We start from the raw sequence: 26713 nt of genomic DNA on the forward strand, positions 1-26713 counted from the left end.
AGGACAGTTGTGTAGGTAGAAAATTCATTGATTATGATTGACTCATTATAAACATCTGGTTTCTTTATAAAGTAGTTATATAACAGAAAAGACCCAACCCTTTATTGAAAAGACTTGAAGAAAAATCCCCAAGAAATTTAATAACTTAAGAGGATAGCTAATATATAAAAAAGAAGATGTGGTATGATTGCCAAGGAGACAACTCTCCACAAGAGACCAAAATGACACAGAAATTAACAATTATAGGTCACCATACTGCCTTCAACAATGAGCAAAGCCATACCACATAGTCAGCTATTAAAAGACCCAAAAGGACAATGTAAAACAATTTAAACAAGAATTTAATGGTGTACTGGTTACGTATACATGTATAATGGTTTTGAAATCTTCTCATTACATTTGTACATTATATCTATAGGTAACAAGTTTTCTCATTTTTGCAACCAGTATCATATGTGCTATTACCTAGATTACTTTACCAGTATCATTTGTGCTATTACCTAGATTACTATTGCTTATGATAGATGTCAGATTGCTGCTACATGTTTATTTTATTAAAGCAGAAAACGCCAATTTAAATTATCAACTAAATAAAATCATGTTGAAGATGGAACAGAATGGTAATGACCTCAGACTTACTTATTTAGGATGAAAATTATGTCTAAAGGGACAAAGTCAATGCTTTTCCAATTGTTTTTTTCAATAACATGAATAAGAAGCTGACATTTAAAGAAGACATAAAAATATCCCTTTTTCTAGAGAACAAAAACAACATACTGTGTTACAAATCAGGCATGAAATGGTAAAACACAATATTATATCATTTTTTATACATCATGTTTGTACATATATATCATGTATATATCCTTTAATCTTGGTTTTTAAATAGGCATATTTATTTTTTTAATAGACCTACAATCATGACAATAACATGAATAAATGAAAAAGGGCTATTCAGACAAACTCTTTCCCATAGCTATACTGAGACAGTTTTTCATTGTTAGATATTTGACCTATTAAATACAGACATTTATGTGGAGTAGAAATAAGAAAATGGCATCAATTATGAAATATCATAGCTGTGTTATGTTAAAATTGAGAATGGAAATGGGGAATGTGTCAAAGAGACAACAACCCGACCAAATAAAAAACAACAGCAGAGGGTCACCAACAGGTCTTCAATGTAGCGAGAAATTCCCGCACCCGGAGGCGTCCTTCAGCTGGCCCCTAAACAAATATATACTAGTCCAGTGATAATGAACGCCATACTAATTTCCAAATTGTACACAAGAAACTAAAATTAAAATAATACAAGACTAACAAAGGCCAGAGGCTCCTGACTTGGGACAGGCGCAAAAATGCGGCGGGGTTAAACATGTTTGTGAGATCTCAACCCTCCCCCTATACCTCTAACCAATGTAGTAAAGTAAACGCATAACAATACGCACATTAAAATTCAGTTCAAGAGAAATCCGAGTCTGATGTCAGAAGATGTAACCAAAGAAAATAAACAAAATGACAATAATACATAAATAACAACAGACTACTAGCAGTTAACTGACATGCCAGCTCCAGACTTCAATTAAACTGACTGAAAGATTATGATTTCATCATATGAACATCAGGCACAATCCGTCCCGTTAGGGGTTTAGTATCATACCATCATAACATATATAGAAGAACATAACCCGTGTCATGCCAACAACTGTTTTTAGAATAAATGTGTTTAGTTCCGATGCAAAGACCTTATCAGTGACTCAATATTAACGCCAAAATATGCAATCTTTAATGACTTGACAACAGTATCGTAATTATATCCCTTCTTAATAAGTCTATTCAAAGGTTTTGTAAGCTTCTGAGGTGAATACTGACACCTTTGTGCTTTATAAAGAATATTACCATAAAAAATTGGATGTGAAATACCTGAACGTATTAGAAGTCTGCATGTTGAGCTATATTTACGAATGATGTCTTTATACCGATGATAAAATTTAGTAAATGTTTTGACTAGTTTGTGATATCGAAAACCCTGGTGTAATAATTTTTCAGTAATACATAAATTTCTCTCGTTAAAATCTAAAACATTGTTACATACACGAGCGAATCGTACTAGTTGAGATATATAAACACCATAAGATGGTGACAAGGGAACGTCACCATCTAAAAACGGATAATTAACGATAGGAAATGAAAAATCATCCCTTTTATCATAAATTTTAGTATTCAGCTTTCCATTAGTGATATAGATATCAAGATCGAGAAAAGGGCAGTGGTCATTGTTAGTATTAGCTTTATATAAAGTAAGTTCAACAGGATAAATTTCATTAATATACATACTGAAGTCGTCATTATTGAGAGCCAAAATGTCATCCAAATATCTAAAAGTATTATTAAATTTGTTTATCAGATGTTGTTTCGATGGGTCTTTGCTTATTTTTGTCATAAATTGTAACTCATAACAATACAAAAACAGGTCCGCAATAAGTGGTGCACAGTTAGTCCCCATTGGAATTCCGATAATCTGACGATATACGGAATTTCCAAAGCGAACAAAAATGTTATCTAGTAAAAATTCAAGGGCATATATAGTATCAAAGCATGTCCAATTAACATAGTTTTTTTGTTTATTGCTACTAAAAAATGACCTAAAAGAGTTTGAACATATATATTCACATTCTGATTTTTTGAATGCCCATTTAATTAGGTGTGTGAATTTTTTCTTAATGAGAATGTGAGGCAATGTGGTATACAGGGTAGAAAAATCAAAACTTTGAACAGATTCAAAATCACCAATATAAGCATGCAATTTATCAAGTACTTCCAACGAGTTCTTGACACTCCAAAAGTAATTTATTCCACTATTTTCGAAGGCCTTATTTGAACAATTTATTATCAGGTTTTTAATTGTACCAAGTGTGCTGGTAAGAAGAATAGACAATTTAGTAGTTGAACAATGGCTTGAAGACGAAATAAATCTATATTTGTAAGGGGTTTTGTGTAGCTTCGGAAGCCAATACATAGTTGGGACTTTCATTGTATTTGGCTCTGCTTGTAAAGCGGTGGCTAAAAGTTTATGTTTGTTACAGATTTCGTTTTCTGAAAATGGAGTCAGTTGGAATGTTGGTGAATTGGTGATTTCCTTTTTCAGAACCTCAATGTAAAATTTACATCAAACAATAATAATATTATTAGCAGCTTTATCTGCTGGGACAAAAACAAATTCCTTGGCTAGTTCTTTTAGTTTATGTTTGATACGAGAAATAGGTTTATTGTGGTTATTGTTTATAGTAAAATGTTCTTTAAAATGTTGAATACGTATATCAACTATCTTCATTACTGAATTAAAAAAAGAATCCAAAGATTTTTTGTCAGCTTTTTCCCGTTTTATCCATTTCATACAGTAAGTATGGAGTGAGTCGTGGATGATATTACGACACTCATTCCAATTAATAATTGACGGGGGACGATATTTAGGTCCTTTATTGAGGAATGATTTTAACTCTCGGTCTTGAACGATGTTAAGATCTCCTGTTATAACATGGGAAATGGGTGCATAAATATATTCGGAATTACTGCAATTACATGAAGTAGGTGTATTTTCACTGATATTAACATCTTTACACAATTGACTATAATTAAACACAAATTTCCAGGTAGATTTCTTGTAAATATAACAAATGAGAGGTAGCTCAGTATTGTCAAAATATCCAGGAATTTGTTCTTTAACAGAATGGTCGTTAAATATACCGGCAATATTTACAAAATCAAAGCCTTTATTGACATACTTAATTTTAATAGAATGTTTTTTATGATCTTCAGGGCGATCAATTTTGGGAAATAATTTAGAATAACAATATGCCATAATAATTTGAACAATTTATGTTGTCCATTTGAAATACCTTGATAATTTAGATCTTTTAAAAAATATACAAACTTAAAAAAATAAACTTATACATGTATTAATAAATATTATCCTTCCCAAAAAATCTAATAGAATTGATTGTAAATATACTTAATGATCAACTTTAGTTGTATGATTGTTGTCAGAAGAAGACTTGTGCATTCTGTCAGTAGATTTCCTCAGATTGCTTATGATATCTTTACACTAAATCTGCTAGAGGTGTACTGATTGATATTTTTGGAAATAAATGACTGGGTTAAACATGTAAACATGTTTGTGAGTTTTCAACCTAAAATAGATTGACACTAAATACCTATATTTTTTTTTAACAAAATGACAAGACAGAATTATTTTCAGTATATATTCTATGCCATCTCATTTTTAATGAAAGCTAGTTAGTATAGTTTAAGGCCCAATTTAAACTTAAAAACAATTTAGAAAAAAACATAATATGTTGGGTTGCAGGGAACATGGAAATACTGGGCGTCTGTCTGTGTGTTCATTTGTGTGTCAGTCCATCTGGTCTTGTTAGCACTCTCACAGGTACAATTCTTGCCAGATTTTTATAAAACTTATACTATAGGTTTATACTAGTAAGTTCTATAATGGTGGACTTTTTAAAAAGTGTTATTGCCCCTTGTAAAATATAGAATATATGTGCAATGCAGGTGACTAAGTTCTTTTATTGATATTGATGGAGTTTGAACATATAGAATTTTACAATTTGAAATGCCATTCATCTCTTGAAATCACTTTCTGAAAACATAAACAAATTAAAATTCTTTTGCTGATTTGTTTGAAAATCTCTTTGACCACAAAGCAATTTAATATTAAAATAAAATATTAATTTATCCATATTTGTGTGTTTTTGTCCACCTTATCAGAAATGATCTGTATATATAAGGATTATATAGATATAACTTCAACATAAAATTGATAAACTGCATTTTTAAGTCTAGTCATTTTTATAAATATAAATGTTCAGTATTAACATTTGTCTGTGTTATATAGTTTTATTATTTGTTTAGCGATGTAAACTTTGATAAGCAGAGAGTCATAAGCCCAATATTAGTATTAACCTGTTTTTATGGCCCCGCAATGAAGTTGTCGTTGCCATATAGTTTTACCCTTGTCCGTCATTCCGAAATTCTGAAATTCCGTAATTCCGTCATTCTTTTACCCTTGTCTGTAATTCCGAAATTCCCTAATCCTGAAATTCAGTAATTCCGTCATTCCGCAGCAAACCATTATTATTTCTAAACGCCTTCAAATATTGGGCTGATCTTTGGTATGTGAGTTAACCATGATGAGTTACAGATCAAGTTTAAGTTTTGTTCCACTCCACTAATTTTTGGTTTCTGTCTCATTATAGCATACCTCACATATCCATCTATTTCAGCCTATTTGCATGTATTCATATGAAACGTTTGAAGTTTATCAAAGTATTCTGAGTGTCTCCTCACAGCCCTTTAGATTATTACTTTAAGAAAAAATTGAAGTGCTATATGTACTGACACTTCCATAATCCTTTGTGTAAATCATTACATATCATAAATAAACAGGCTTCAAGTATATTGTACTTTAGGACTATCAATACTTCGGCTTCCTCGACTGAAATCAATTTTCCTTTTAACAGTTTGATTTTTTTCCAAAATATTTTCAATCTGACCCAAAAGTTAGATTTATGGGCAATATGTATTATGGCACCATATGGTAAAAAGAGGCATACATTTATCAATTGGTTATAAATTCAGAATTAAATCCGATGAATAATGAATCTTTTTCTTAGTCAAATATGAAGGTATAGAAAATAAGCTATATTCAAATGGCATTGTCCATTATTTAATTTGGAATTTCATGGACTTATGTTTTGTTGTGAGATACTGTGTATTTCATTGATATGAGAAAGGTTTAAAACATAATTTATCATACCTTGACCTACACTCTATATCAACATATGACCGATTTTGTTTTAAAATCTCAACAAAGGCTATCATGATCATCATATAATGCACTAATTGATGACTTTGAACTTTGTGTTCCATAAGTCCTGATCTAAGCAACCATATGTTAAAGAAGAATGATAATTTATCAGTGCTTTTTTCCTGACCGATAATGATGTAGTTTCATACAAACATTGGGTGAACTTGACCTGCATTTCAAAAGTAAAAGAAGATACTAACGTGACAGAATTATCATTGGAGACATCTTTGATAATATTTAACTTTTTACATGTTTTATTTAAAAATTATTCCAGTTTTATTATACATTGTATATGCACTTCATGATTTATAAGATACACAATTGTAGATAAAATTGAGAATCAATGGAAATGGGGATGGTGTCAAAGAGACAACAACCTGACGAAAGAGCAAAAAACAGCCGAAGGTCACCAATGGGTCTTCAACATATCAATAAAATCCTGCACCAGGACAATGCTGGAGGTGTGCTTCAGCTGGCCCCTAAATAAAAATGTGTACTATTTCAGTGATAATGGACGTCAGTGACTAACATGACTAAACTCCAAAATAAATAAATGAACTAAAATTAAAAATCATACAAGACTAACAAAGGCTCCTGACCTGGGACAGGCACAAAAATGTGGCTGGGATAAGTATGTTTTGTGATATCTCAACCCTCCCCTATAACTTTAACCAATGTAGAAAAACAAACTCATATATAGCAATAGGCACAGTAAAACTCTGTTTAAAAGAACTCCAATGTCAAAATGATGCATATAAAATAGACAAGTGGGTTAGGTATCTTTTGCATATACTTCACTTCTTTATTACATATTTATAAAAACTTTAGTGCTGCATACACTTCAATAGTTATAATAATGGGTATAATTTTACTGTGCTTATCCAGTGACCTTTGGGGTATCACAATAGCAATGGCTCAAACAGTTTACCAAATTGCAGTTAGATTTCTTCTCCAACTAACTGATCAACTGGTAAAATATTTTAGCAGATTGCTCAAATGAAATGTTGATAGTATGAAGTGAGTGCTGTGAAATCAAAAGTAATACTTACCATCCAGATCCAGTTAGTTGTTATCTTTGTCATTTGTTTCAAACACATTGAAAACGGAGCTATAAATTATAGACTTACAAAACAATGTTTTCAACTATTTATTTATAAAATCTATTTATGATAGAAGTTTCCATGTCAAAATTATACCTTCTTATTCAGTGACTCATACTATAGTAAGTCATTTTTGTGTTTGAAACAAATGACAAAGATCTGCTAAAACATTTTACCAGTTGATCAGTTAGTTGGAGAAGAAATCTAACTGCAATTTGGTAAACTGTTTTGGACATTGCTATTGTGATACCCCAAAGGTCACTGGATAAGCACTGTAAGTGAATGATAATAAAATATATTGTACCTTTCAGATACAGTCGTACATATTGGTAACATTATAGTTCAGATATTTACACTATAGTTAATATAGATTTAGATGTTTTTTTTACATATAGTTCTAACTTGTCGATTTAGATGTTTTTATTATAGATTTAAATTATAGGTGCTTTTTTATTGCAGTTGTTAGATATTAATATATTGTATATTTAATATTATAGTTATTTTTGATAATTGATATATTTTTATTAACATTTGAATTGCTTTGTTTTGACAGTTGATCCAAGTGTGTCCCTGCAACCGAGTAGTGTGTTTGGTTTGACGTTCACTAACACTCAGTCACCTGCACAGTTTAATAGCTTGCTTACTAAATCAGTAGATAGTAAAATAACAGAGTCTATGCATGAGACCAATCAGTTGACAATCTCAAGCAGTACTTCAACACAACAGAAAATCTCAACTAGTTTAAGTAGTCTGTCCCAATCAGTTGATGTGATCAAGAATTCAGATTTTGTGGAACAGTTGAGCAGTTATATCAATGAAAATGATATTGTGCCATCTAAAACAATTTTAAGTGATGTATCTGAAAAATCAAAATTAGTGGATCAGTCATTAGCCTTAGCTTCTAGTATTCAAATTATGTATGCAAGTTCATCAAATGATGTTTATAGTAGTTCTTCAAGGTCTTTTGGAACTACTGACTTAACATCTTCATCAAAAGATGTGCCACAAATAACAGCCAGCCATTTGTCAATGGGAAATGATCGGTCACTTTCATCTACATCATCTTCATCTATCGTCATGGTTACAGCCGCTAATAGTTTGAATACCGCTAATATCATCCAAACATCTTCAACATTCATGACATCAGAATCAAAAACCATTGCAGTGTCTACTAACAGTTTGACTGCTGTTAAGGAAACTACACAAAATGTAGCTATATCAAATTTTGCTCAAACAGGTGAACTGACCTTGATGTCTTCCACTTTTTCAGGGGAGATAAATATGGCGCAAATTAAAGCTAGTGACTTTACAGCAACAATTGATAATAGTATTTTACCAACAACAGTATTGGAATCAAAATCAGCTGTCTCAATTGAAATCTCATCAACTAGACAAAAATTTAAATCTGAACACATACTTGAAAGCAGTATTGAAATACTTTCTAGTGATGCGACACATTCTCTTCAGACTTCAAATAATTTGCCTTTAGAACAAATGTCTGGCTTGTCAACAATGCAAATGACTGATACTTCTGCTCAATCATCACAGTTGGACATGACTAACATACCAACAAAAGATTTTAACAGTGGTGTGATTCCAAGCACTATAGATAACATACCAAAGACATCCAATCTCAATACTGTTGTTCCTACTAGCAGTTCTCAACCTTCTATGCAAACCATTTCCCTGAGTGATTTATCCGTGACTGCACCTTTAACTGTTAGCAATTTAATGGAAAGTTTATTAAGCACTAGTTCAGTTCAACGCATAGAATTAACACAAAGTGTGGTGAATGAAACTAACATTTTATCATCAATATTAGAAAGGGAAATAACTCCTTCAGAAACTTTTACTGTGTTAATGACCCCTTCTGGTGGAAGTTTTAGTAGAAAAATAGAACATACTGCTTCTCTGGATATGATGTCCTTTACATCTTCACTTGTGATAACAACACCACAATTAAATGTTAGTGATTTTGAAACAAAGTCATTACTAAGTTCTGACCTCAGAATTTTCACATCAACAATGGCAAACAGCCAATCTAGCTCACTTGAGCCAACAAGCAAAAATGTAGAACAGTCATCTATTTCGACGTCTCTTATTTCAACAACACCACAAACAAACATTAGTGCTTTCAATACACAATCTTTACTACCATCAGAATTAGGATCATCTACATTCATGATATTAGGACTTGTCAACCAATCAAGTACACCTGAAATGATGCAAAGCAGTCCTACAAAAAATATGTCAAGTTTAAGTATTTTTGACCTTGGAAGCACTTTTAGTTCAGATTCAATCTTTCTAACACTGAATGTATCGAATATCCAATCAAGTATGCCTGTTTTTCAAACATCAGACTTGATAAATGCTTCAGACAGCTCAACATTCCAAATTTTGCCAACACCAGTAATGACTATAAGTTCAGATAGTTCTTTCATGTTAAATATATCTAATGTTCAAACTTCTAATACTGTTGATCTGAGCAGTGAATTTTTAATGTTTAATGCAACTCCTACTGTGATTTCAAGTACTCAAACTCAAAATTTTTCTGATAATTTAGTTCCTGATTCAGTGTCAACAATATTTGGATCATCTCAAAGTTTGAATCAATCAGAAAATAATATAAATGCAACTTCTGTGTCACAAAGCATGTATTTCCCAATGACATTGACAAGTGAAGCTAATTTCTCATCAGGATCTTTTTTAATCTCTTCAAGTTCATTTCCAGCCACTTTGCCAATGATGAATTTTTCAAGTAGTTTAGAATTAACAAATTTCACATCTGATTTTTTTCAAAATTCTTCTGATATGATACTTACAGCTGCAACCAATCTTCCAACCATCTCATTAGAAAAGTCAAACTCTTCACATACGACTATGCCAATACAATCAACCTTAAGTTCAAATCTAACTACACAACCAATAAAAACAACAGAGTTTTTAAGTGACCTTATAATGAATGTCACAGCGACCTATATTACTTCAGATACATCAGACATTTTAAAATCACTAAACCTATCATATAGTGAAATGAGGTCAGAACTTACAACAGTATATATGTCCAGAAATGATTCTGGAGAACTAACTAGTGTAACAGTTTTACCAAATACAACCTCAGATTCAGTAATGATGACTTCTATTTCTGATTTAAATTCCACGATAGCTTCAACATTGCCAGTCATTATTCAGACTACAGTAGCCATCAGTTCACAATTATCAACATCAATGGTACCCAGCAATGAGTCAATTTCTGGAGATTTAAACAGGACTATCATGTATATGAATTCAACATCTGATTTAGCGTCATCTGTAGAGTCAACATTACCAGTCATCATTCAGCCAACAATGACAATTAGTTCTTCAATTGTCATGGAAACTTTTAATTCCAGTATTATAACAATGCCGTCAACTTCATTGGAAACATTGAATATGTCCATAGCCATGACTTCAACTAATGTTTTATCCCAGGAATCTTCATCAATTGATATGAAAACAGACAATATGTCTGCCTTGATAACACCAACAGTACCTATGTCATCAAATGATTTGATATCAGCTGCTTCAGAAACATCATCTAATTTTACTATTGTTACAGTGCAACCAACAATGCCTGTAAGTTCTACGGATGTAATTTCATCTTCATTTCTGGACACAAATAATTTGACTTCATCTTTCATAGAATCATCAACTGAAACAGCAACAGGCATTTTTACATTAAATTTCACTAGTGATTTTCATTTACCTTCTGTTACTATGAATGTTTCCCAAACTATGACGCTCTCTTCAGAATTCATTCAGAAAAGTTCGGAAAATCAGACTGGCATTATGTCATCAACAACAGTAGAATCAAGTTTAACAACAAGATTTATGACAGCCTCTGAGATAGTTAATCAAACAGGCATTATTTTATCAACAACGGTAGAACCTAGTTTAACAACAACTTCTTTGGCTGTCTCTGAGATGGTAAATCAGACTGGTATAATGTCATCTTCAACAGTACAACCAGGTTTAACAACATATTTCATGTCATCTGAGGTAAACCAGACAGGCTTTATGTCAACAACAACAGTACAACCAAGTTTAGCAACAACTTTTATGACAGCCTCTGAGATAGTAAATCAGACAGGCATTATGTCATCAACAACAGTAGGACCAAGTTTAGCAACAACTTTTATGCCATCCTCAGAGGTAGTAAACCTAACAGGTGTTATATCATTAACGACAGTAGAACCAAGTTTAACACCTGTTTTGTCTTCATCATCAGAAATGGTTCTTAATTCAAGCCAATATTTAACACAATCGTCTGGTTTTACAACAATAGGAGTATCTACAACAGACATAAGTAAATCAGTATATTTATCAACTGTAGCAATATCATCAACTATTACAATGGGACCAGTAAGTAGCAGTGAACCAGTAGTTACTCTTTCAACATCTCTCTCAAGTAGTATTATTCCAACAAAGGTGCCATCTTCTACTGAATCATTAACAGTAAGCACCTCTCCTTCGACGATGATCACATCTGGTGTGTTAACTAGCACTGGTGTGTTGTCACAAACACATGTATTAACTTCAACAATTCTTTCTTCGTCACATGTTCAAATGTCTAGTTCTGTTTCTATGACAACAGTTGCATCGACTACTGAGACATCAACAACCACACCGACTACAACTACTCAACCGACTACAACCACAACACCGACTACTACAACTCCACCACCTACGACAACTCCGGATGTCAAGGCCACATACTGGGTTAAGACAGGTTAGTGCTTACAATATTACTCAAATTGAAAACTACAAAATGCAGATATAAGGGAAATTTCTTTATGTAAGAGACTGCAGCTATAATCACGATGTTTTCTAAAACTAAGTTATAATTATAAAAAAGATAAATTTCTTTGTTCCCAGAAATAGGACATTAATGGGCAGTTATAAAAAAAAGTTGCATATTTTTATATAAAAGATCCAGTTGAAAGGGATTATTTGGTCTTGGTTTATTTAGAAGAACACTCACTGTGCATATTTTGTACACGTTTTAGTATTTTTTGATAGAATTGTCTAAACAGCAGGAATATTTTTCCAAAAAACTTAATTGTGTCTGAGCTTTGAGATTATGTAAAAAAAAATTATTATTTAAGTTTAAACTTTGTGAGTGTTCTCAGGTGGTGAAAATACAAAGAAACAGTTGAAAAACAATCTTTTTAAAGAGCAGAAACTTACTACCATTTACTTCTCATAACAAACAATTTTTACTACAAGACCCAGATGACAGTACAAGTTTAATAATATTTAATAATTTAAAAGTTTATTTGCTCAGTTTATTTGTTTAGCTAAGTTAAATTCTTTATAACAGTACAGTTTTAAATTAAACTGAAGGAAAAGGTAACACAATATAAAATCATTTCTTTCAATAATCAAATGAACTACATATTTTGCCCATTCAAGGGATTTTAGATTTGAAATATTGAAGATGGAGTACTCTTATTTGCAAAAATTATGGACAAAACTTTACTTTAAACAAGTGAATTCAAAATCTCTTTTGCCTATATTTTTTCAAAAGTGAATGTCCTGATGTCCACTTATTTCTTGGTTTATCTATCTAAAATACACAGTTTTACATAGTTTAATCCATTTCAGAACAGATATATTCCTGTCGGTATTGTAAATAGACAAATGACCATATGACAACTGGTAACACATTTTTTTACCAAAACTGAGCATGCCTGATTTAGAAAAAAATCCTATTACATGTAATTTAATAAATTGTCAAACTAACTAATTTTATTTAGTCATAGTTATTGCTATTTTGCATGAATTATTCCTATACTATAGTTTAATAGTTACTGCCGTTTATTGCATTTGCTTATTTTATGATTTAGAACAAAAGATAGGATTATTTACAGTATGATAGATATACATGTATTACATGCCTAAATGATTATTCTGCATCAGCATGCTACATGTATATTCAGTATTGTGTGTGCATGAAAATCCATGCTGTAAAGACTATGTAGTTCTTTTGACTTTTAATTTTAAATACAATGTTATTCTCTTTATTTCATACATTTTGTGTTAAAAATGTAAGAAAATTGTTAAACTGTGAATACAATGAGATGTTGAATATACATCAATCAGACAGCAACCCAATGACACAACAGCAAAAGTCATTTTAGCATTTCAAGATGGCATTGACATTTTACTCATGTGAATTACTCACAAATCACCCTTAACACAATCAAAAGAGATATTTTCAATTGGTATACCTCAATATTGAAATAAGGATATGTGAGATGATTGCAAATGACACAAGTATTTACCAGAGTTAAAATGGAGTGGTTGTAAGCAACTACAGGCCACAATATGGCCTTCAACAATGAGAAAAACCCATTCGTAGAGTCTGCTATAAAAGGCCCAAACATAAAAAATGTGAAACAATTAATCAAATGAGAAGACTGACAAAACAAGATATGAAACAAATATGTCACATATGAACTATTTGGTACAACTCAATGTTTAATACTTTCTATAAATTTGTTCATTGATAATCCTATACTGAAATATGCTGTATAATTATTTAGAAGATATAAGGACTAATCCACAACTGTAAGATATTGTATTATGTGCCAAATGTAGAAGTGTTGAAAAAAATATTTTTGTTCATAAAATTTTGTGACATAAATGATTTCAGGGATCTTAGTTCCAGTGACAGAGGATGTAAACACAGTGACATTTCAGACCAAAGTAGAGTCAGGACTTGCTAATGCCTACGATCTGGCTTTCCGGAAACAAGGCCAGGCCAGAAGGAGGAAAAGATTTGTACAAATTGGAAAAGCTGGAATCAATGTAAGACTTTTTTTCATGCCTCATATAGGGGCATTATGTTTTTCGGTCTGTGCGTCCGTTTGTTCTTTAACTCCTTTGTTTGTTGGTTCGTCCGTCTGTTCTTTTTTTCATCTGTCTGTCCCCACTTCAGGTTAAAGCTTTTGGCAAAGATAGCTTTTTGATTAAGTTGAAGTCCAATCAACTTAAAACTTTGTACACATGTTCCCTATGATATGATCTTTAATTGTAATACCAAATTGAAAGTTTTGACCTCAATGTCTTGGTCCACTGAAAAAATGATAGTGCGGGTGAACCATCCATGTACTTTGGACACATTCTAATGTTTGTGATACTGCCCCAGCTTTAGACAATTCTTTAGAAGCTATGTTCTGGTATGTAATGTATCGGTTTTGAGATTGATTTTTCTGCCCTGATTTATACCTTTCAATTTTTATGCTAAAAATTTTCTTGTACATAAAAATATGGAAAGTTACCTTGATAAGTATTTTGTGACATATTTATAAATTTTGTATTTCTCTCTACCGGTATATGCAACATATACTCTGAAATCTGATTTTTTGTTTTCAAACATTGATCACAACTTATAGGTTAAACATGAAAACACATAAATAGTCAATAAATACTGGGCTAATTCCCTTCTATGTAATATCATATATGAATAAAAATAACAAAGTAATTCCGTCATATTAGAAATTCAAGTTTGACGTGTTTATTTACATCATGGTTAAGAAATCAATGTCTTACTAATGCTAACAGATGTTACACAATATCATATTATTCACTTGTTAGCACTTTTTTCACTTCTGAAATTGATTTATTGTTTTTATTCAGAAATTTACCTTTGTTTTAACTTTTAACCTTATAAGAATATTTATCACTATTTTCATAAATTTTACAATGATATATCTGCTGGATAACTTTCAACTCATCAGATCAGTTTTTCTCGGTCGCTTGAGTCAAAATTCAATGCAGTCATAAGCTTACGTCCCTGACATTGCCTAGGAAAATAGGGATAAACAGATGTTCTATAGTTTTTCAAACTCAAAGAGGTTTCTCAGCAACATTTCATATCAGAGCTATTACCTTTCAATGAGATTATAGTCTAGAACAAAAATTTCTTTCCTCTCAGACCAAAAGATAATCCTTAAATCAAATATAGCATCTGCTGTGAAAATAAAGATCTGTAACAGACTGAATTTTTTTATTAAGACACATTTATTCCATCTGACATTGATTTGCATATAACTTTTTCTCCATTCTTTATTAAAAAAAAGATGGGGAAATGCAGACTTTACATACAATGTAGCATTAGAGAAAGTCTAAATTGGTAGATTAAAAGCATTATACAGATGTAATATGTAATAACCACCAAAATTTAAGCATAACCCCACTCTCTCCCACCTACCTGGTAGAAGCTCCCCAAATTTCATGATTTGTCAAGAAACATGTATTCATTACAAACCTCTTAAGTTTTGTAGACTGCTGTTTGTCTTTTGTTGTCATTTTGCAATGGCATTGTCACTTTATTTTTAATTTTTGAGTTTGACTATCCCTTTGATATCTTCTGCTCTGCTTTAAAAAATCAGATGGAAGTAAAACAATAAAAAATCACTCCGTGGTTAAGGAGGTATTGAAGAAACTTAATTTGGATGCTCAAAGTAACAACTTGATACATTGATATGCATCCCATCTTCACTTAAGAACCTGTACTGCATTACAAAACAACCCAAGCCTCACAAAGCAAGAGATGTATTAACCCATTTTATAATCATGATAATGATAAAAATCTTGGCAATAGTTATAGATCTATATTCTTTTTTAGCTCACTGGGGCCCAAAGGCCCCCATGTAAGCTTATGACATCACTTGGCATCTGTTGGTGTCCGTCGTCTGTAAATAAAAGTTTGCTTTTTTTTCACATCCTTTTTTTTTGCTAATTGAACATAGAATTTTAGTAGATGCTATCAAAAGTATTATTGCTATTTGTGTGATGCATGTGTCCCTTTTTACTGGATTTTATGTATGATGACTCCACAGTCTGAAGTGTATTGTGTAAAAGGAAAAAATATGTTACAGCTAATACTGATCAAGCAACTATCGTATTTCAGTGTAGATTATTATCAAGAATCCTCTTTTAAATTGTTTTAAAATATCATACAAATATAATAATATATAGTTTAAAAGCATACATATTTCTTGTCATTTTAAATTATAGTTTAAATTCTTTGGACAGATATGTACAAGCTCCATGCATCATTACATTTAAATCCGGTATCTCTGATCACACAAATAATAAATAAAGTTTACGGAATATGTTTATGCTCAATCATAAACTACAAATCTATATCATTCATTCATAAATATTTGATTTAATAAACAAGAACTATAAAGCCTGGTTACCTAAATTACCTGGTTATCATCATGAACAAGTAACTATGCATCTGAAAAAGTAATCAGACCCTAATCATGCTAATTGCACTCACAGATCTATACAAAAGATTATCTTATCTAGTACAAATCACATTTCATTCATTGTGATTTTGGTACCATTGTTATCATCTTTATTTATATAGTGAAAGTTTAAAAAGACCGACTATTTATTTACAAATTTGAATTTTTTAAAATTTGTTGGGAATTTAAATATTCAATTCAAAATAAAAGATGAAATTTGAGCACAATTTATAGTTATAAGAGCAGAAGTTTAGTCCTATTAAGTTATAATCACACCCATATGAAAAAAATAAAGAGATAGGAAGTTTTGACGCATTCAAAATACATTAATAAAGAATAATTATACTGGCTTAAAAAAAATCTTTTCCCCTTTGTCAATGTTTTTAATAACTTATGTGAAGAAAAAGGTTTGAAAAAAGATTTAAAGCTCTATGAACGATGGCTATTAAAAAAGAAATGTTTTGATTGATACCATTATATTGTGCTGCATTTTTTATTAGCCCCCGCGGGTGCTTGATTTTTTTCATTTGTCATTTAATGATTCGTTATAAGTATATCTTGGTACCTTTGCTTTGATTTTTTTCCTTTGGAAATACACATAACCTTAACTACTGAGTTGGTTCTTTAGGCATTGTATAAACAAACAAATATAGAGATGTGATAGGACTGCCAGTAAGACACCTATCCACCAGAGACTAATGAGATAGATGTAAGCACCTATAAATCAACACACAGTCTTCAACAATGAGCAAAACCCATACAGAATAATAAGCTTTAGAAAGCCAACAAACCATTTTACAAGAAAACAAATGGCCTGATCTCTGTAAGGACCAAATAATGGCAAACATAATACCCTCCAACAACCACTGAATATCAGGATCCTGACTTGGAACAGACACATACAGAATGTGTTGCTATAAGAATCTGTTCATATTGCATACAACAAAATTTTTTTCATTAGTTTTATGAGAGTTACGAGAGTTATTTTGAGAGCATCAAGAACACAGGGTGTTAGGTAAAGAGCATACATTCTGACATGAAGACAAAGTTATGGAGGTGCATGGTTGCTTGAGTACATTTATGGCCAAAACTTTCATCACTTGTTTACCCTTCTTTACCAGGTGATATAGATACTGGTATATACAGCAAATAGAACTGAAAATGTTACATTAGGGAACTATGCAGTTGATGAAAAAAGAATTAGAAGAATTAGCTGGAATATAATTTTAAATGTTTTAATTGGTTATCTCCCCTTTATTTTACCAGGTTACAGACATAACTAGAGCAGCTGGTAAAGAAGATGTTACAGTAGGGTATACAGTAGATAAAGATGGTACAACATTGCCAGCGACAGAAGCTGTGGCAGCCACTTCTAGTATCAGTGATCAGATGATGGCCATTAAACTAGGATATGAAGTTTCATCAAAGGCAGAAAGTAATAACCTGTGATATGTGTTGCCATAATGATGTATTTTGATAATCCTTACCGATTTCATTATATGCATTTGGGTTTTAATACCCCACCTAGTCCTTCCGTCTGTTCCGCTTCAGGTTAAAGTTTTTGGTCGAGGTAGTTTTTGATGAAGCTGAAGTCCAATCAATGTGAAACTAAATACACATGTTCCCTATGATATGATCTTTCTTATTTTAATGCCAAATTAGAGTTGTGACCCCAATTTCAAGGTCAACTGTTCAGAGAAAATGATAGTGTGAGTGGGGCATCCATGTACTATGGACACATTCTTGTTATATTAATGAAATGATTTTGGCAAAAAGCTATAAACCAAAAATACAAAATGTACTTTACTTATAACTGTTAATTCGGAAATTATTGCAAGGTTTTTATTAATGCGATTAATAAGACTACTTTTAAAAACTCATATTTTGATATCAAATACAAATATCTGTATGTGTCTTTTCCTAAAATCACAAAAATTAAATTCACTTTTTTGATAAATCTTTAAAATCACAGTATTACATGCAGGCAATAATTTGTGAATTCTGAAACAGTTACTTACCTGCATCTGTTAACTTCTAGTCCGCAGCGAATATACAGTATACTTGTAATCTGATATTTATACAAAACTCAACCATTTCTCAAATGTCACTTGTTCAATAATTGTTTGGTATACTTAAATAATGAGAATATTTATATACATGTACTTGCAATGAGATCACACTAACAGATAACACAAAATCAAGGAATTAATTAAAACAATATTGATGTGGTTTTTCTGCTATAGGACACAGGTGTCAGAATTTGAATATTTTATAATTTTAACACTATTTTTACTTTTAAGCTTACATCTCCCAGGAACCAGCTACTGATGATACACCATCAAATCTATGGATAGTGGGAGCTGTTGTGGGTGCCATAGCTTTTGTTGTTATAGTTATTTGGATTGTTGTGTGTATCATATACTGGAAGTATAAACGAGCTCCAACCAAAGGCAGACCTCTAGATTCAGAAAATGATCCACCTCTACTTAGGATGAGATCACCTACTGGAGCAGAGGAGGTGAGTCAAAGTTACTGTATTATTAGTAACCAGACTATTTCCTATTTTACCCCTTTCTTTGTCATTCCATTGCAGTCTGTACAAAATTTTTTCCAACTACTAGTCCAAAGACCAAGATTCCAAAATTTTTCTTATGTGTCTAAACAGAGTTTTGCAAAAACTTACTAGTCTGAATAAAACTATAAAATATGCTGCATCAGACTAGTGGCTAATGTTGCAGACTGCAATTGGACTCCAATGAAGTATACAACAAAGTTTTCTCCAGGTTAATCTGATTCTTGTAAGGAATCTGTAACTCTTTTAACAAAAAAATTACGATTTAAATTAATTGTTAGTTATTCTGAAATTGTGTGACTATCAATTTCTTTTACTCTTAAGATTAATAATTTTTTATAAAAGAGCCCTAGTTTTTTCACGTTCAGATTTCCTGCTGAAGGTCAGTAGTTCTCTCTATTGGTACTCTGACTTCCCTCCATGAATAAAAGCTGTAACCATGATTAGCCAAAGAGAGCTGAAACAACTGGCATTTAACACCAACAAATACTGTAAACCAACTTATTTCCGCGAGCGATTTATTTTCGCGACTTTCGCGAGTAGAAAAATATCGCGAAGTTAAATCGTCACGAATATGTAAAACTTAGATCTTTCCGTATTTAACAACATCAAGTTAATAAGAAAACCGCGAAATTAAATTGCCGTGAAATGGACTGGAAAGGGCTAAACATGAAATAAAGTATCTGCGAAAATAAGTTGGTTTACAGTAATCAATTAATTGATCTTCTTTCAGGATGATTTTTTCAGTTTCATATTTTTCATTTCTGCTTTGGTCACGACAAGGACGTATGTTAGTTATACGTCCTTGGTCACGATGACTAAAATTGCTAAAATTGCTAAAACATTTGTTGTCTCATTGGTAATCATACCACATCTTTTTTTGTTGATAAGAATATAAACTTTTGGACATATTGTTTGTTACTGTCATCTAATATTTTACAGATTTTTGTGCAAAAAAAATATATTCTTAAAAAGGTAGGCATTTATTCAACTTATGTCTTTTAAGGATGAAGCACAGTATGATCATGTGACTGGAACAGCAGCCAATGGGAGAGCAGCTTATAAAGTGACCTCACCAAAGAAAGAGAAGTATGAGGTCAACCAGGAGGAAGATTTGTATGCTGTGGTCAAGAAACCTAGTAAAAAAAAGTATGATTTTATAATGTTTGTCAATTCTGTTTGCTTATTTTTTTCTCAAAAGTGAGACATAGCAATTCTACTTCTGTCAGCGATGTCTTCAAATATTTACTCTATGGTTTTAATATCTTTCTAAAACTATCCTAGATTTCTACCAAACGTGAACAGAATCTTGTTTATGATCATAAGATAATATCCAGAAGTAAATTTTGTATTAAAAAAAAAATCTGTTTACTTATAAATGGAATTCTGCCAGTTTACATAACATTCACTCTGTGGTTAAAGTTTAAAACATTTTAATAACTTTCTTAAACTTTCCTGGATTTATACCAAACTTGGACAGAAGCTTGTTTATAATCAAAAGCTAATATCTATAAGAAAATTTTGTAAAATTTATTTCCTGTTTATCCGTATACATGTGTTTCTTATAAATTATCTTAGTTTTTCTTCCATACAGTCTTTAGTTTATTTTTTAAAACATTTATTAGATTCATAAACCATCCTGGATTTTTACCAAACTTGCACATTTTGTACTATCAAAAGATATTTTAAATATCTAGAGGAAAATTTTTAACAATTTTTTCCCCATTTTGTTGAGTCTGCTACTAATAGCAAAAAAAGGCGAGACGCTGGGTTCTGTGGAACTCTTATAAATTTTTCTTTTGATACAATACATTGTAATCTACACTCAGTCTTGTGTAATCCAAAACTAAAATGTTTCATTTTTATGTACACCAGGTATAAAGAAATTTTATATGAGTGACCAATATGAATGGAAGGTATACTTAGTTTGACATCTACAAACATAGCTTACTTTGTCTTTCATAATAGTTTTTCACAAAAAAACTTTTAAGAAGTAAAATTAATTTTCTTATGAGTCATTTTTACCAAATCAGAGTAGCCATAACCAGTCAATGTACTTTTTTTTTCTTTTTCAGACCTGATGCAGAATCAATGAATATAGTCACAGAATATAATGATGCTACAAAAGAAAAAAACAAGAAAAAGAAGAAAAGAGGTAGTCAGGCTGGTAAGTTATCTTTTATATTAAAGGGAAATTCCGCGATTTTTTACTTATCATCTAATTATGTTCATCTTAACATAAAAAACACATTTGCAAAGTTTTAAATTTATATTCCTTCTAATAACGGAGAAAATCAAGTATTTGTAACCTTTTTGGTTGAATTCTCGAGTGGGTCGTGACGTATTAGCCCGATTTATTGAATTCTGGGAAAAAATAAAATCTGTTTAACTCTTATAGCTTATCGACAATATACGTAATTAAAAGCGCACAGCTGACGAATGGTCGAAGTTATAAACCACAATATAAGAATGAACGAAAGTGAATATGCATATATATACCGTTTTGTATTGATTGAATTAAACTCCTATAAAATTATCTCTAGTAAATGTTTTTGAATAAATTTAATTAATTATTGTTGAGATTTTTTTCATAAAATATTTATTGAACATTTTTACTGATATTGAACTGAAAATATTTCAGTTCTATTTACCGTTATTGTTTTGATAATCATTTCAATGCAACTAATGTGTGAGCAGAGTGTGTATATTATTTTGTAAAGGTCACTGTATATTTCTCGGCTTGAGGTCAATTCGTTTACCTTGTAGCTATTTAGCCGCAGGTGTGAGTTCAAGCGTACACAGGTATAAATGTTGTTATTTGGAAAGGATAAATAGAAAGGATTAGAGTATATGCTGTCATGATGTTAATACACTAAGATTAAATACACGATGAGAATAAAGATACAATAATTAAATTGTGTAAATTAATTGAAAATAAAATTCAGATTCGTAATTCCGAAAGTGTATAAAAATAAAAGGAAACAATTTTTGATTACTTTCTTAGCGGCAATTGGCGTAAAGATTCAAATATGAAGCAAAAAATAGTAGTTTTAATCTTTAATAAAAACTAAATGCAATATTACCCAATTTGATATAACATTGTACATCTGTTTGATATCATTGACTTTACCGGAATTTCTTAACTTGTATTCAAATCTGGCTGTGTTTAAATGCTAATAAAACTATTGCAATTTTAAAGTTTTTAATTGACAAAAAAATACAACATACAACATGCATAATTTTTTTTTAGTTTCTTTTTAACATTTTATTCTTACATAATTAAATTCACTGATTTGACAATCATTTACACGAACTTTTTGTGAAAAGAATACTAATTATCTAAGCTAAGGCATTATATCTTTTGAGGATTTTTTTTAAAATTCTATGATAATAGTTGTGCAATGTTGAACATGATAGCCGTCATTAATCCAAATAAGTAATACAGTAGTTGTAATAAAAGTTATACTTTAATAGTCATGCATTACAGATATTGACGAATTTATAATAGTTCGTTCATACATCGTTGTTCATGAAACAATCATTAGTATACATGTAAGTTTCCTGACGTATAAGAGCCATTGAGGATGAGCTCCAGAGAAATCAGACTAGTTGCGTTTCGTTCGTTTGTTTGTTGGGAAAGGAGAGGAAATGCAACCGCTTGTACAGATAAGCGACAGAATTACCATACAATCATTTATAGTCAACACAATCAGAAAGAGTTCCCATCGTTAGACGGGGAATATGAAGGCTTCCAAGAATGAACAAGTGACATGTCTAACTCTGAACAGTTAGAGAACAGACTATCGACATCGAACGCTTGTTCTTGATATTTGAAACTGTATGCATATATATACGTATACGTTTATGATATAGTGATGAGTTCTGACAAAAACTAAATTCCTTCATGGTTATATCTTGCCATACGTTTATATTTGTTTGTAAGGTGATTACTCAAAATCGTTATTTGAAAATCCTGTTTGTGAGATGTAGATTCATTTCAATACAGAAATTTCGTCTATATATTTCACTAGTGTATAACACGGAGAAGCTCTGAAGGTTCATTACTCCCATTTTGTTTGGGTGTGAACCATCGATGTTTACAGCAATATCAAGGAATAAGGTGATGATGGTAGAAAGAACTATGGACGTCATGTGGCAAATATTACATGCATATCGGACAATGAGTTGTCAATCTGTATGAAAAGTTTTCCAATACAACCATATTATTGAGAAGGAATGTTTACATGCTATACTCTCGTACTAGTATTACAGGGTTCTTGTGGCGTTCACCTTAGACACACATCGTTTTAACGATGTTTAAAAAAAGACAGAACCAATTTAATGTCATATTTCCCTATTTTTTAAATATAACTAAAATTCTTTTATCTGACAAGAATATCCCTATTTAGCGAACAAGTAATTTATTCTTTTTCGGTTATTGAATACCAAGAAAGAAAATAAATCCAGAAATTAATTTGAAACTTTGATACTCAAAGTTTCCCAGCAAAATATTCACATCCCCTGGGGATAATTAGTGTTCGTCCAGTGGCATATATAACAATTGTGATGACGAATTCCTTCCTTTGTTTGAGAACAATCTTATTGAAATATAAATCTGTGATTTTCCTAGGTCCACAGCTTCAATGAACCAAAGCAAAAGTTATACATCGACCTGTATTTAAATCAAATTGGTTCTCTTCTTCTTTTGGTATACAACTGTAGTCTATCGACATTCGATGATTACACTGTTGGCATACGTTGGCTAGTCTATTTACAACACTTTTACCCCTATTTATTCAAAATATATGTTTTTTTCTTATGTTCAATGTATACACGTATATATTTTAAATTGCGCTATAGTTCCGTAACTTTATATCCAGTCGTATAAACGAATCGTCGGCAAGTGCGTACATTTTTTTAAATCAATATTTCTGGTCTGTTCCAATCTGTCCTTCACTATTGACAATGCCTATATATTACATTTTCCCAAATTCACCCTTGGAAAAAATATTTAAATAGATTTTAATTTCATCAAATCTTATTTTTTGGGTTTTATTTATATATTATGAATTATATTCTTTACACCAGAAATGTTATTTATAAACAAGCGTATGAGTTTAGTAATGACAAGTAAGACAGAGTTGTATATTATACATCTGATAGTTCAAAATGGAAAGTTATAAGTTATCAGCCGTGTACACTGATCAATACCCATTGATACCTGCAGAAGTGAAACGATGCATGAACTTGCAAGCCCGACAGGAAATCGCTTGAATACCTGGACGTGTCACCTCACACCCCTCACAATACCTTTGGAAGTAATACCTTTAGCCATGCTGGTGATCAGATAAGGGAAGATCAAAATATATTTGAAAAAAGTTTATTAAAGAATTATGAACAAATTAGATTTTCGAAAACAATTTTCACGGAACACTTATTTATGATTTCAACTTTGACTTTTCACCTAATTCCAATATCAACAGTTTAAAAACAACAGACCATGGTAATTTAAAAAAAGTAAGAATATTTTCCGTATCAAGTTAGTTAGTCGTATTAAACAACCGTACGATTGACAAGATATCGACACGCAATTACGACTACATCGGTTACTGTAGTTTTGTTTCTTTGTGGTTTATAGACATATCGTTTTTATTCATCGGGAAAGAAGACAAGATGGCGGATCTCGGAGAATTGATACTCTAAATTTAAAATCGATGGTGATCGCTTATCTAGCGGAATAAAACTTTAATATCTATGAATTTGAACATTTTTATACAGAATGAACATAATATCAATTTTTGATTTTTTTGCGAAGTTTCCCTTTAACTTTCTTGTTGGTAAAAGTGTACTGAGGATTCATTATTATATGTAGGATACCAATTTTCATGGATTTCATGGGTATTGATGAACCACAAAATTAAGTGTTCATTGAATAATACATGTTCTGTTAGCTTGTATGCCGACTTGGGCAAAACCACGAAATTAAAAATCCATGAACATGTAAATTTTCCTTAATCCACGAAAATTGGTACCCACAAAAAAGTATCCAGAGAAACAAGAAAGTTTTTTTTTATTATTTTTCTTCCTTGTTTAATGCCACACTCATTTCACTGATTTTCACCAATAACCACCAATGAAACAGGTTGCATATGCTCCAGTCACCAATCTTCTAAGTTTGATTACAGGTTAAGTTTTAGGTATAAAAGTGAGGCAACTCTCCATCAGAGACCAAATAATCTAGAAATTAACAACTATTGATCACTGTACAGCGTTTAACAAAGAGCAAAACTAAAATATGATTGTATTCATTCAAGTTAATGGTAAAGTTCTATAATGGTGCAAACTTCTACAAGAAAAAATACATCTTTCTAGTTCAAAAGTTGAAGAATGATCCTAAGAAATTGACCAAAGACTACTCTAAGGTATTCATGGAGAAAAATGTAGGCACTACTGTGTACTTTCTGTATGGATATGTTGAATGAACTAAAACAAAAATTGTCACAGAACAGAATGACTTTATATTACGTCAGCAGCTTGACAGTAATGAGTTCTAATGTTTAAAAACACATTTCAGAGTTTGTCAGACACCTTCTTGCTGTTTCCCAATAGATACTTTGAAATATGGATGTGCATGCTTGGGATAATAACGTGTGCATTACTGTTTTAAAGTCAACTATACTCCTAGGAAATGTATTCAATTTTGATAGGATGTTATCCATTTAAAGAATTTGTTCTGATTTATTGTATGTGTTATACCTCATTTTAGTTGCTGGATTAGAAGAACCAGATGAAAATTCACCTAAGCTAATAAGGACAAAACACCTACAGAAATATGAACCTCAGGTAACAAAACATTTACTTAGTATGATTCACAAGGGTATGGAAAAGGTAACAAGACATTTGCCTTTAAAAAAGAAACAAGCCGAAAGTAATTGTTTATAAATGATTGTTTTTGTCATAGGTGATATAAAATTCAGCAAACCTGACTGATGACAATTATATGAAATATCACTGTAAATCAACTCAGCATATATTGAACAGGATCTGCTTACCATTCCAGAGCACCTGGGATCAATCTAGATTTTGTTGGGGTTTGTGTCTTTGTATTTGGTTTTCTTTGTTGGATTTTCTATACTGTTTGTTGTCTTTGATTGTTTTTATTATTTTGCCATGGCATTTTCAGTATGTGTTTGACTAATAAGTTTGTATTTTTATGCCCCACCTACGATAGTAGAGGGGCATTATGTTTTCTGGTCTGTGCGTCCGTTCGTCCGTCCGTTCGTCCGTCTGTCCGTTCGTTCGTCCGTCCGTCTGTCCCGCTTCAGGTTAAAGTTTTTGGTCGAGGTAGTTTTTGATGAAGTTGAAGTCCAATCGACTTCAAACTTGGTACACATGTTCCCTATGATATGATCTTTCTAATTTTAATGCCAAATTAGAGATTTTACCCCAATTTCACGGTCCACTGAACATAGAAAATGATAGTGCGAGTGGGGCATTCGTGTACTGAGGACACATTCTTGTTCTTGTCATCTTTTGCCTCTCCTTCACAAGTATGGCAGTGTAACTTAACTAAAAAAATGATTTTTTTAAAGGAGTAGGTTCAGTAAGACCCCTTTTTGGCCCCAAAATATAGCAGTTTTACAAAATTGTTAAAATGTAAACTTTAAGTTATTTATTGGACAGTAGAATGCTTCTGCTACATAGATATATGCTGTTTTTGACAATACAATGCACATATATCGGGTACTAGCACCATTAAGTCATGCTAAATTACTGAAATCTTCACAATTCTAGCATTTTAGTTAAATTTTAGACGGTTTCCGTGTAAAACGAAAGTGGCCGCATTCGTGTTCATCCT

The 26713-nt window shown here is 31.5% G+C and overlaps 1 protein-coding gene across 3 annotated transcripts in view; it reads left to right on the forward strand.

Moving 5' to 3' along the window:
- LOC139481148 (uncharacterized) overlaps positions 1-26713 on the forward strand; it is a 45092-nt gene that overhangs the window by 2924 nt on the left and 15455 nt on the right. For all 3 annotated transcript variants that reach the window (XM_071264267.1, XM_071264266.1, XM_071264269.1), the window contains exons 2-8: positions 7538-11752; positions 13679-13833; positions 17550-17718; positions 18584-18801; positions 19862-20004; positions 20931-21022; positions 25622-25698. In XM_071264267.1, the coding sequence (XP_071120368.1) occupies positions 7538-11752; positions 13679-13833; positions 17550-17718; positions 18584-18801; positions 19862-20004; positions 20931-21022; positions 25622-25698 (5069 nt within the window). The remainder of the gene's footprint in view (positions 1-7537; positions 11753-13678; positions 13834-17549; positions 17719-18583; positions 18802-19861; positions 20005-20930; positions 21023-25621; positions 25699-26713) is intronic.

This window comes from Mytilus edulis, chromosome 7, assembly GCF_963676685.1.
Source record: "Mytilus edulis chromosome 7, xbMytEdul2.2, whole genome shotgun sequence".
NCBI lineage: Eukaryota > Metazoa > Mollusca > Bivalvia > Mytilida > Mytilidae > Mytilus > Mytilus edulis.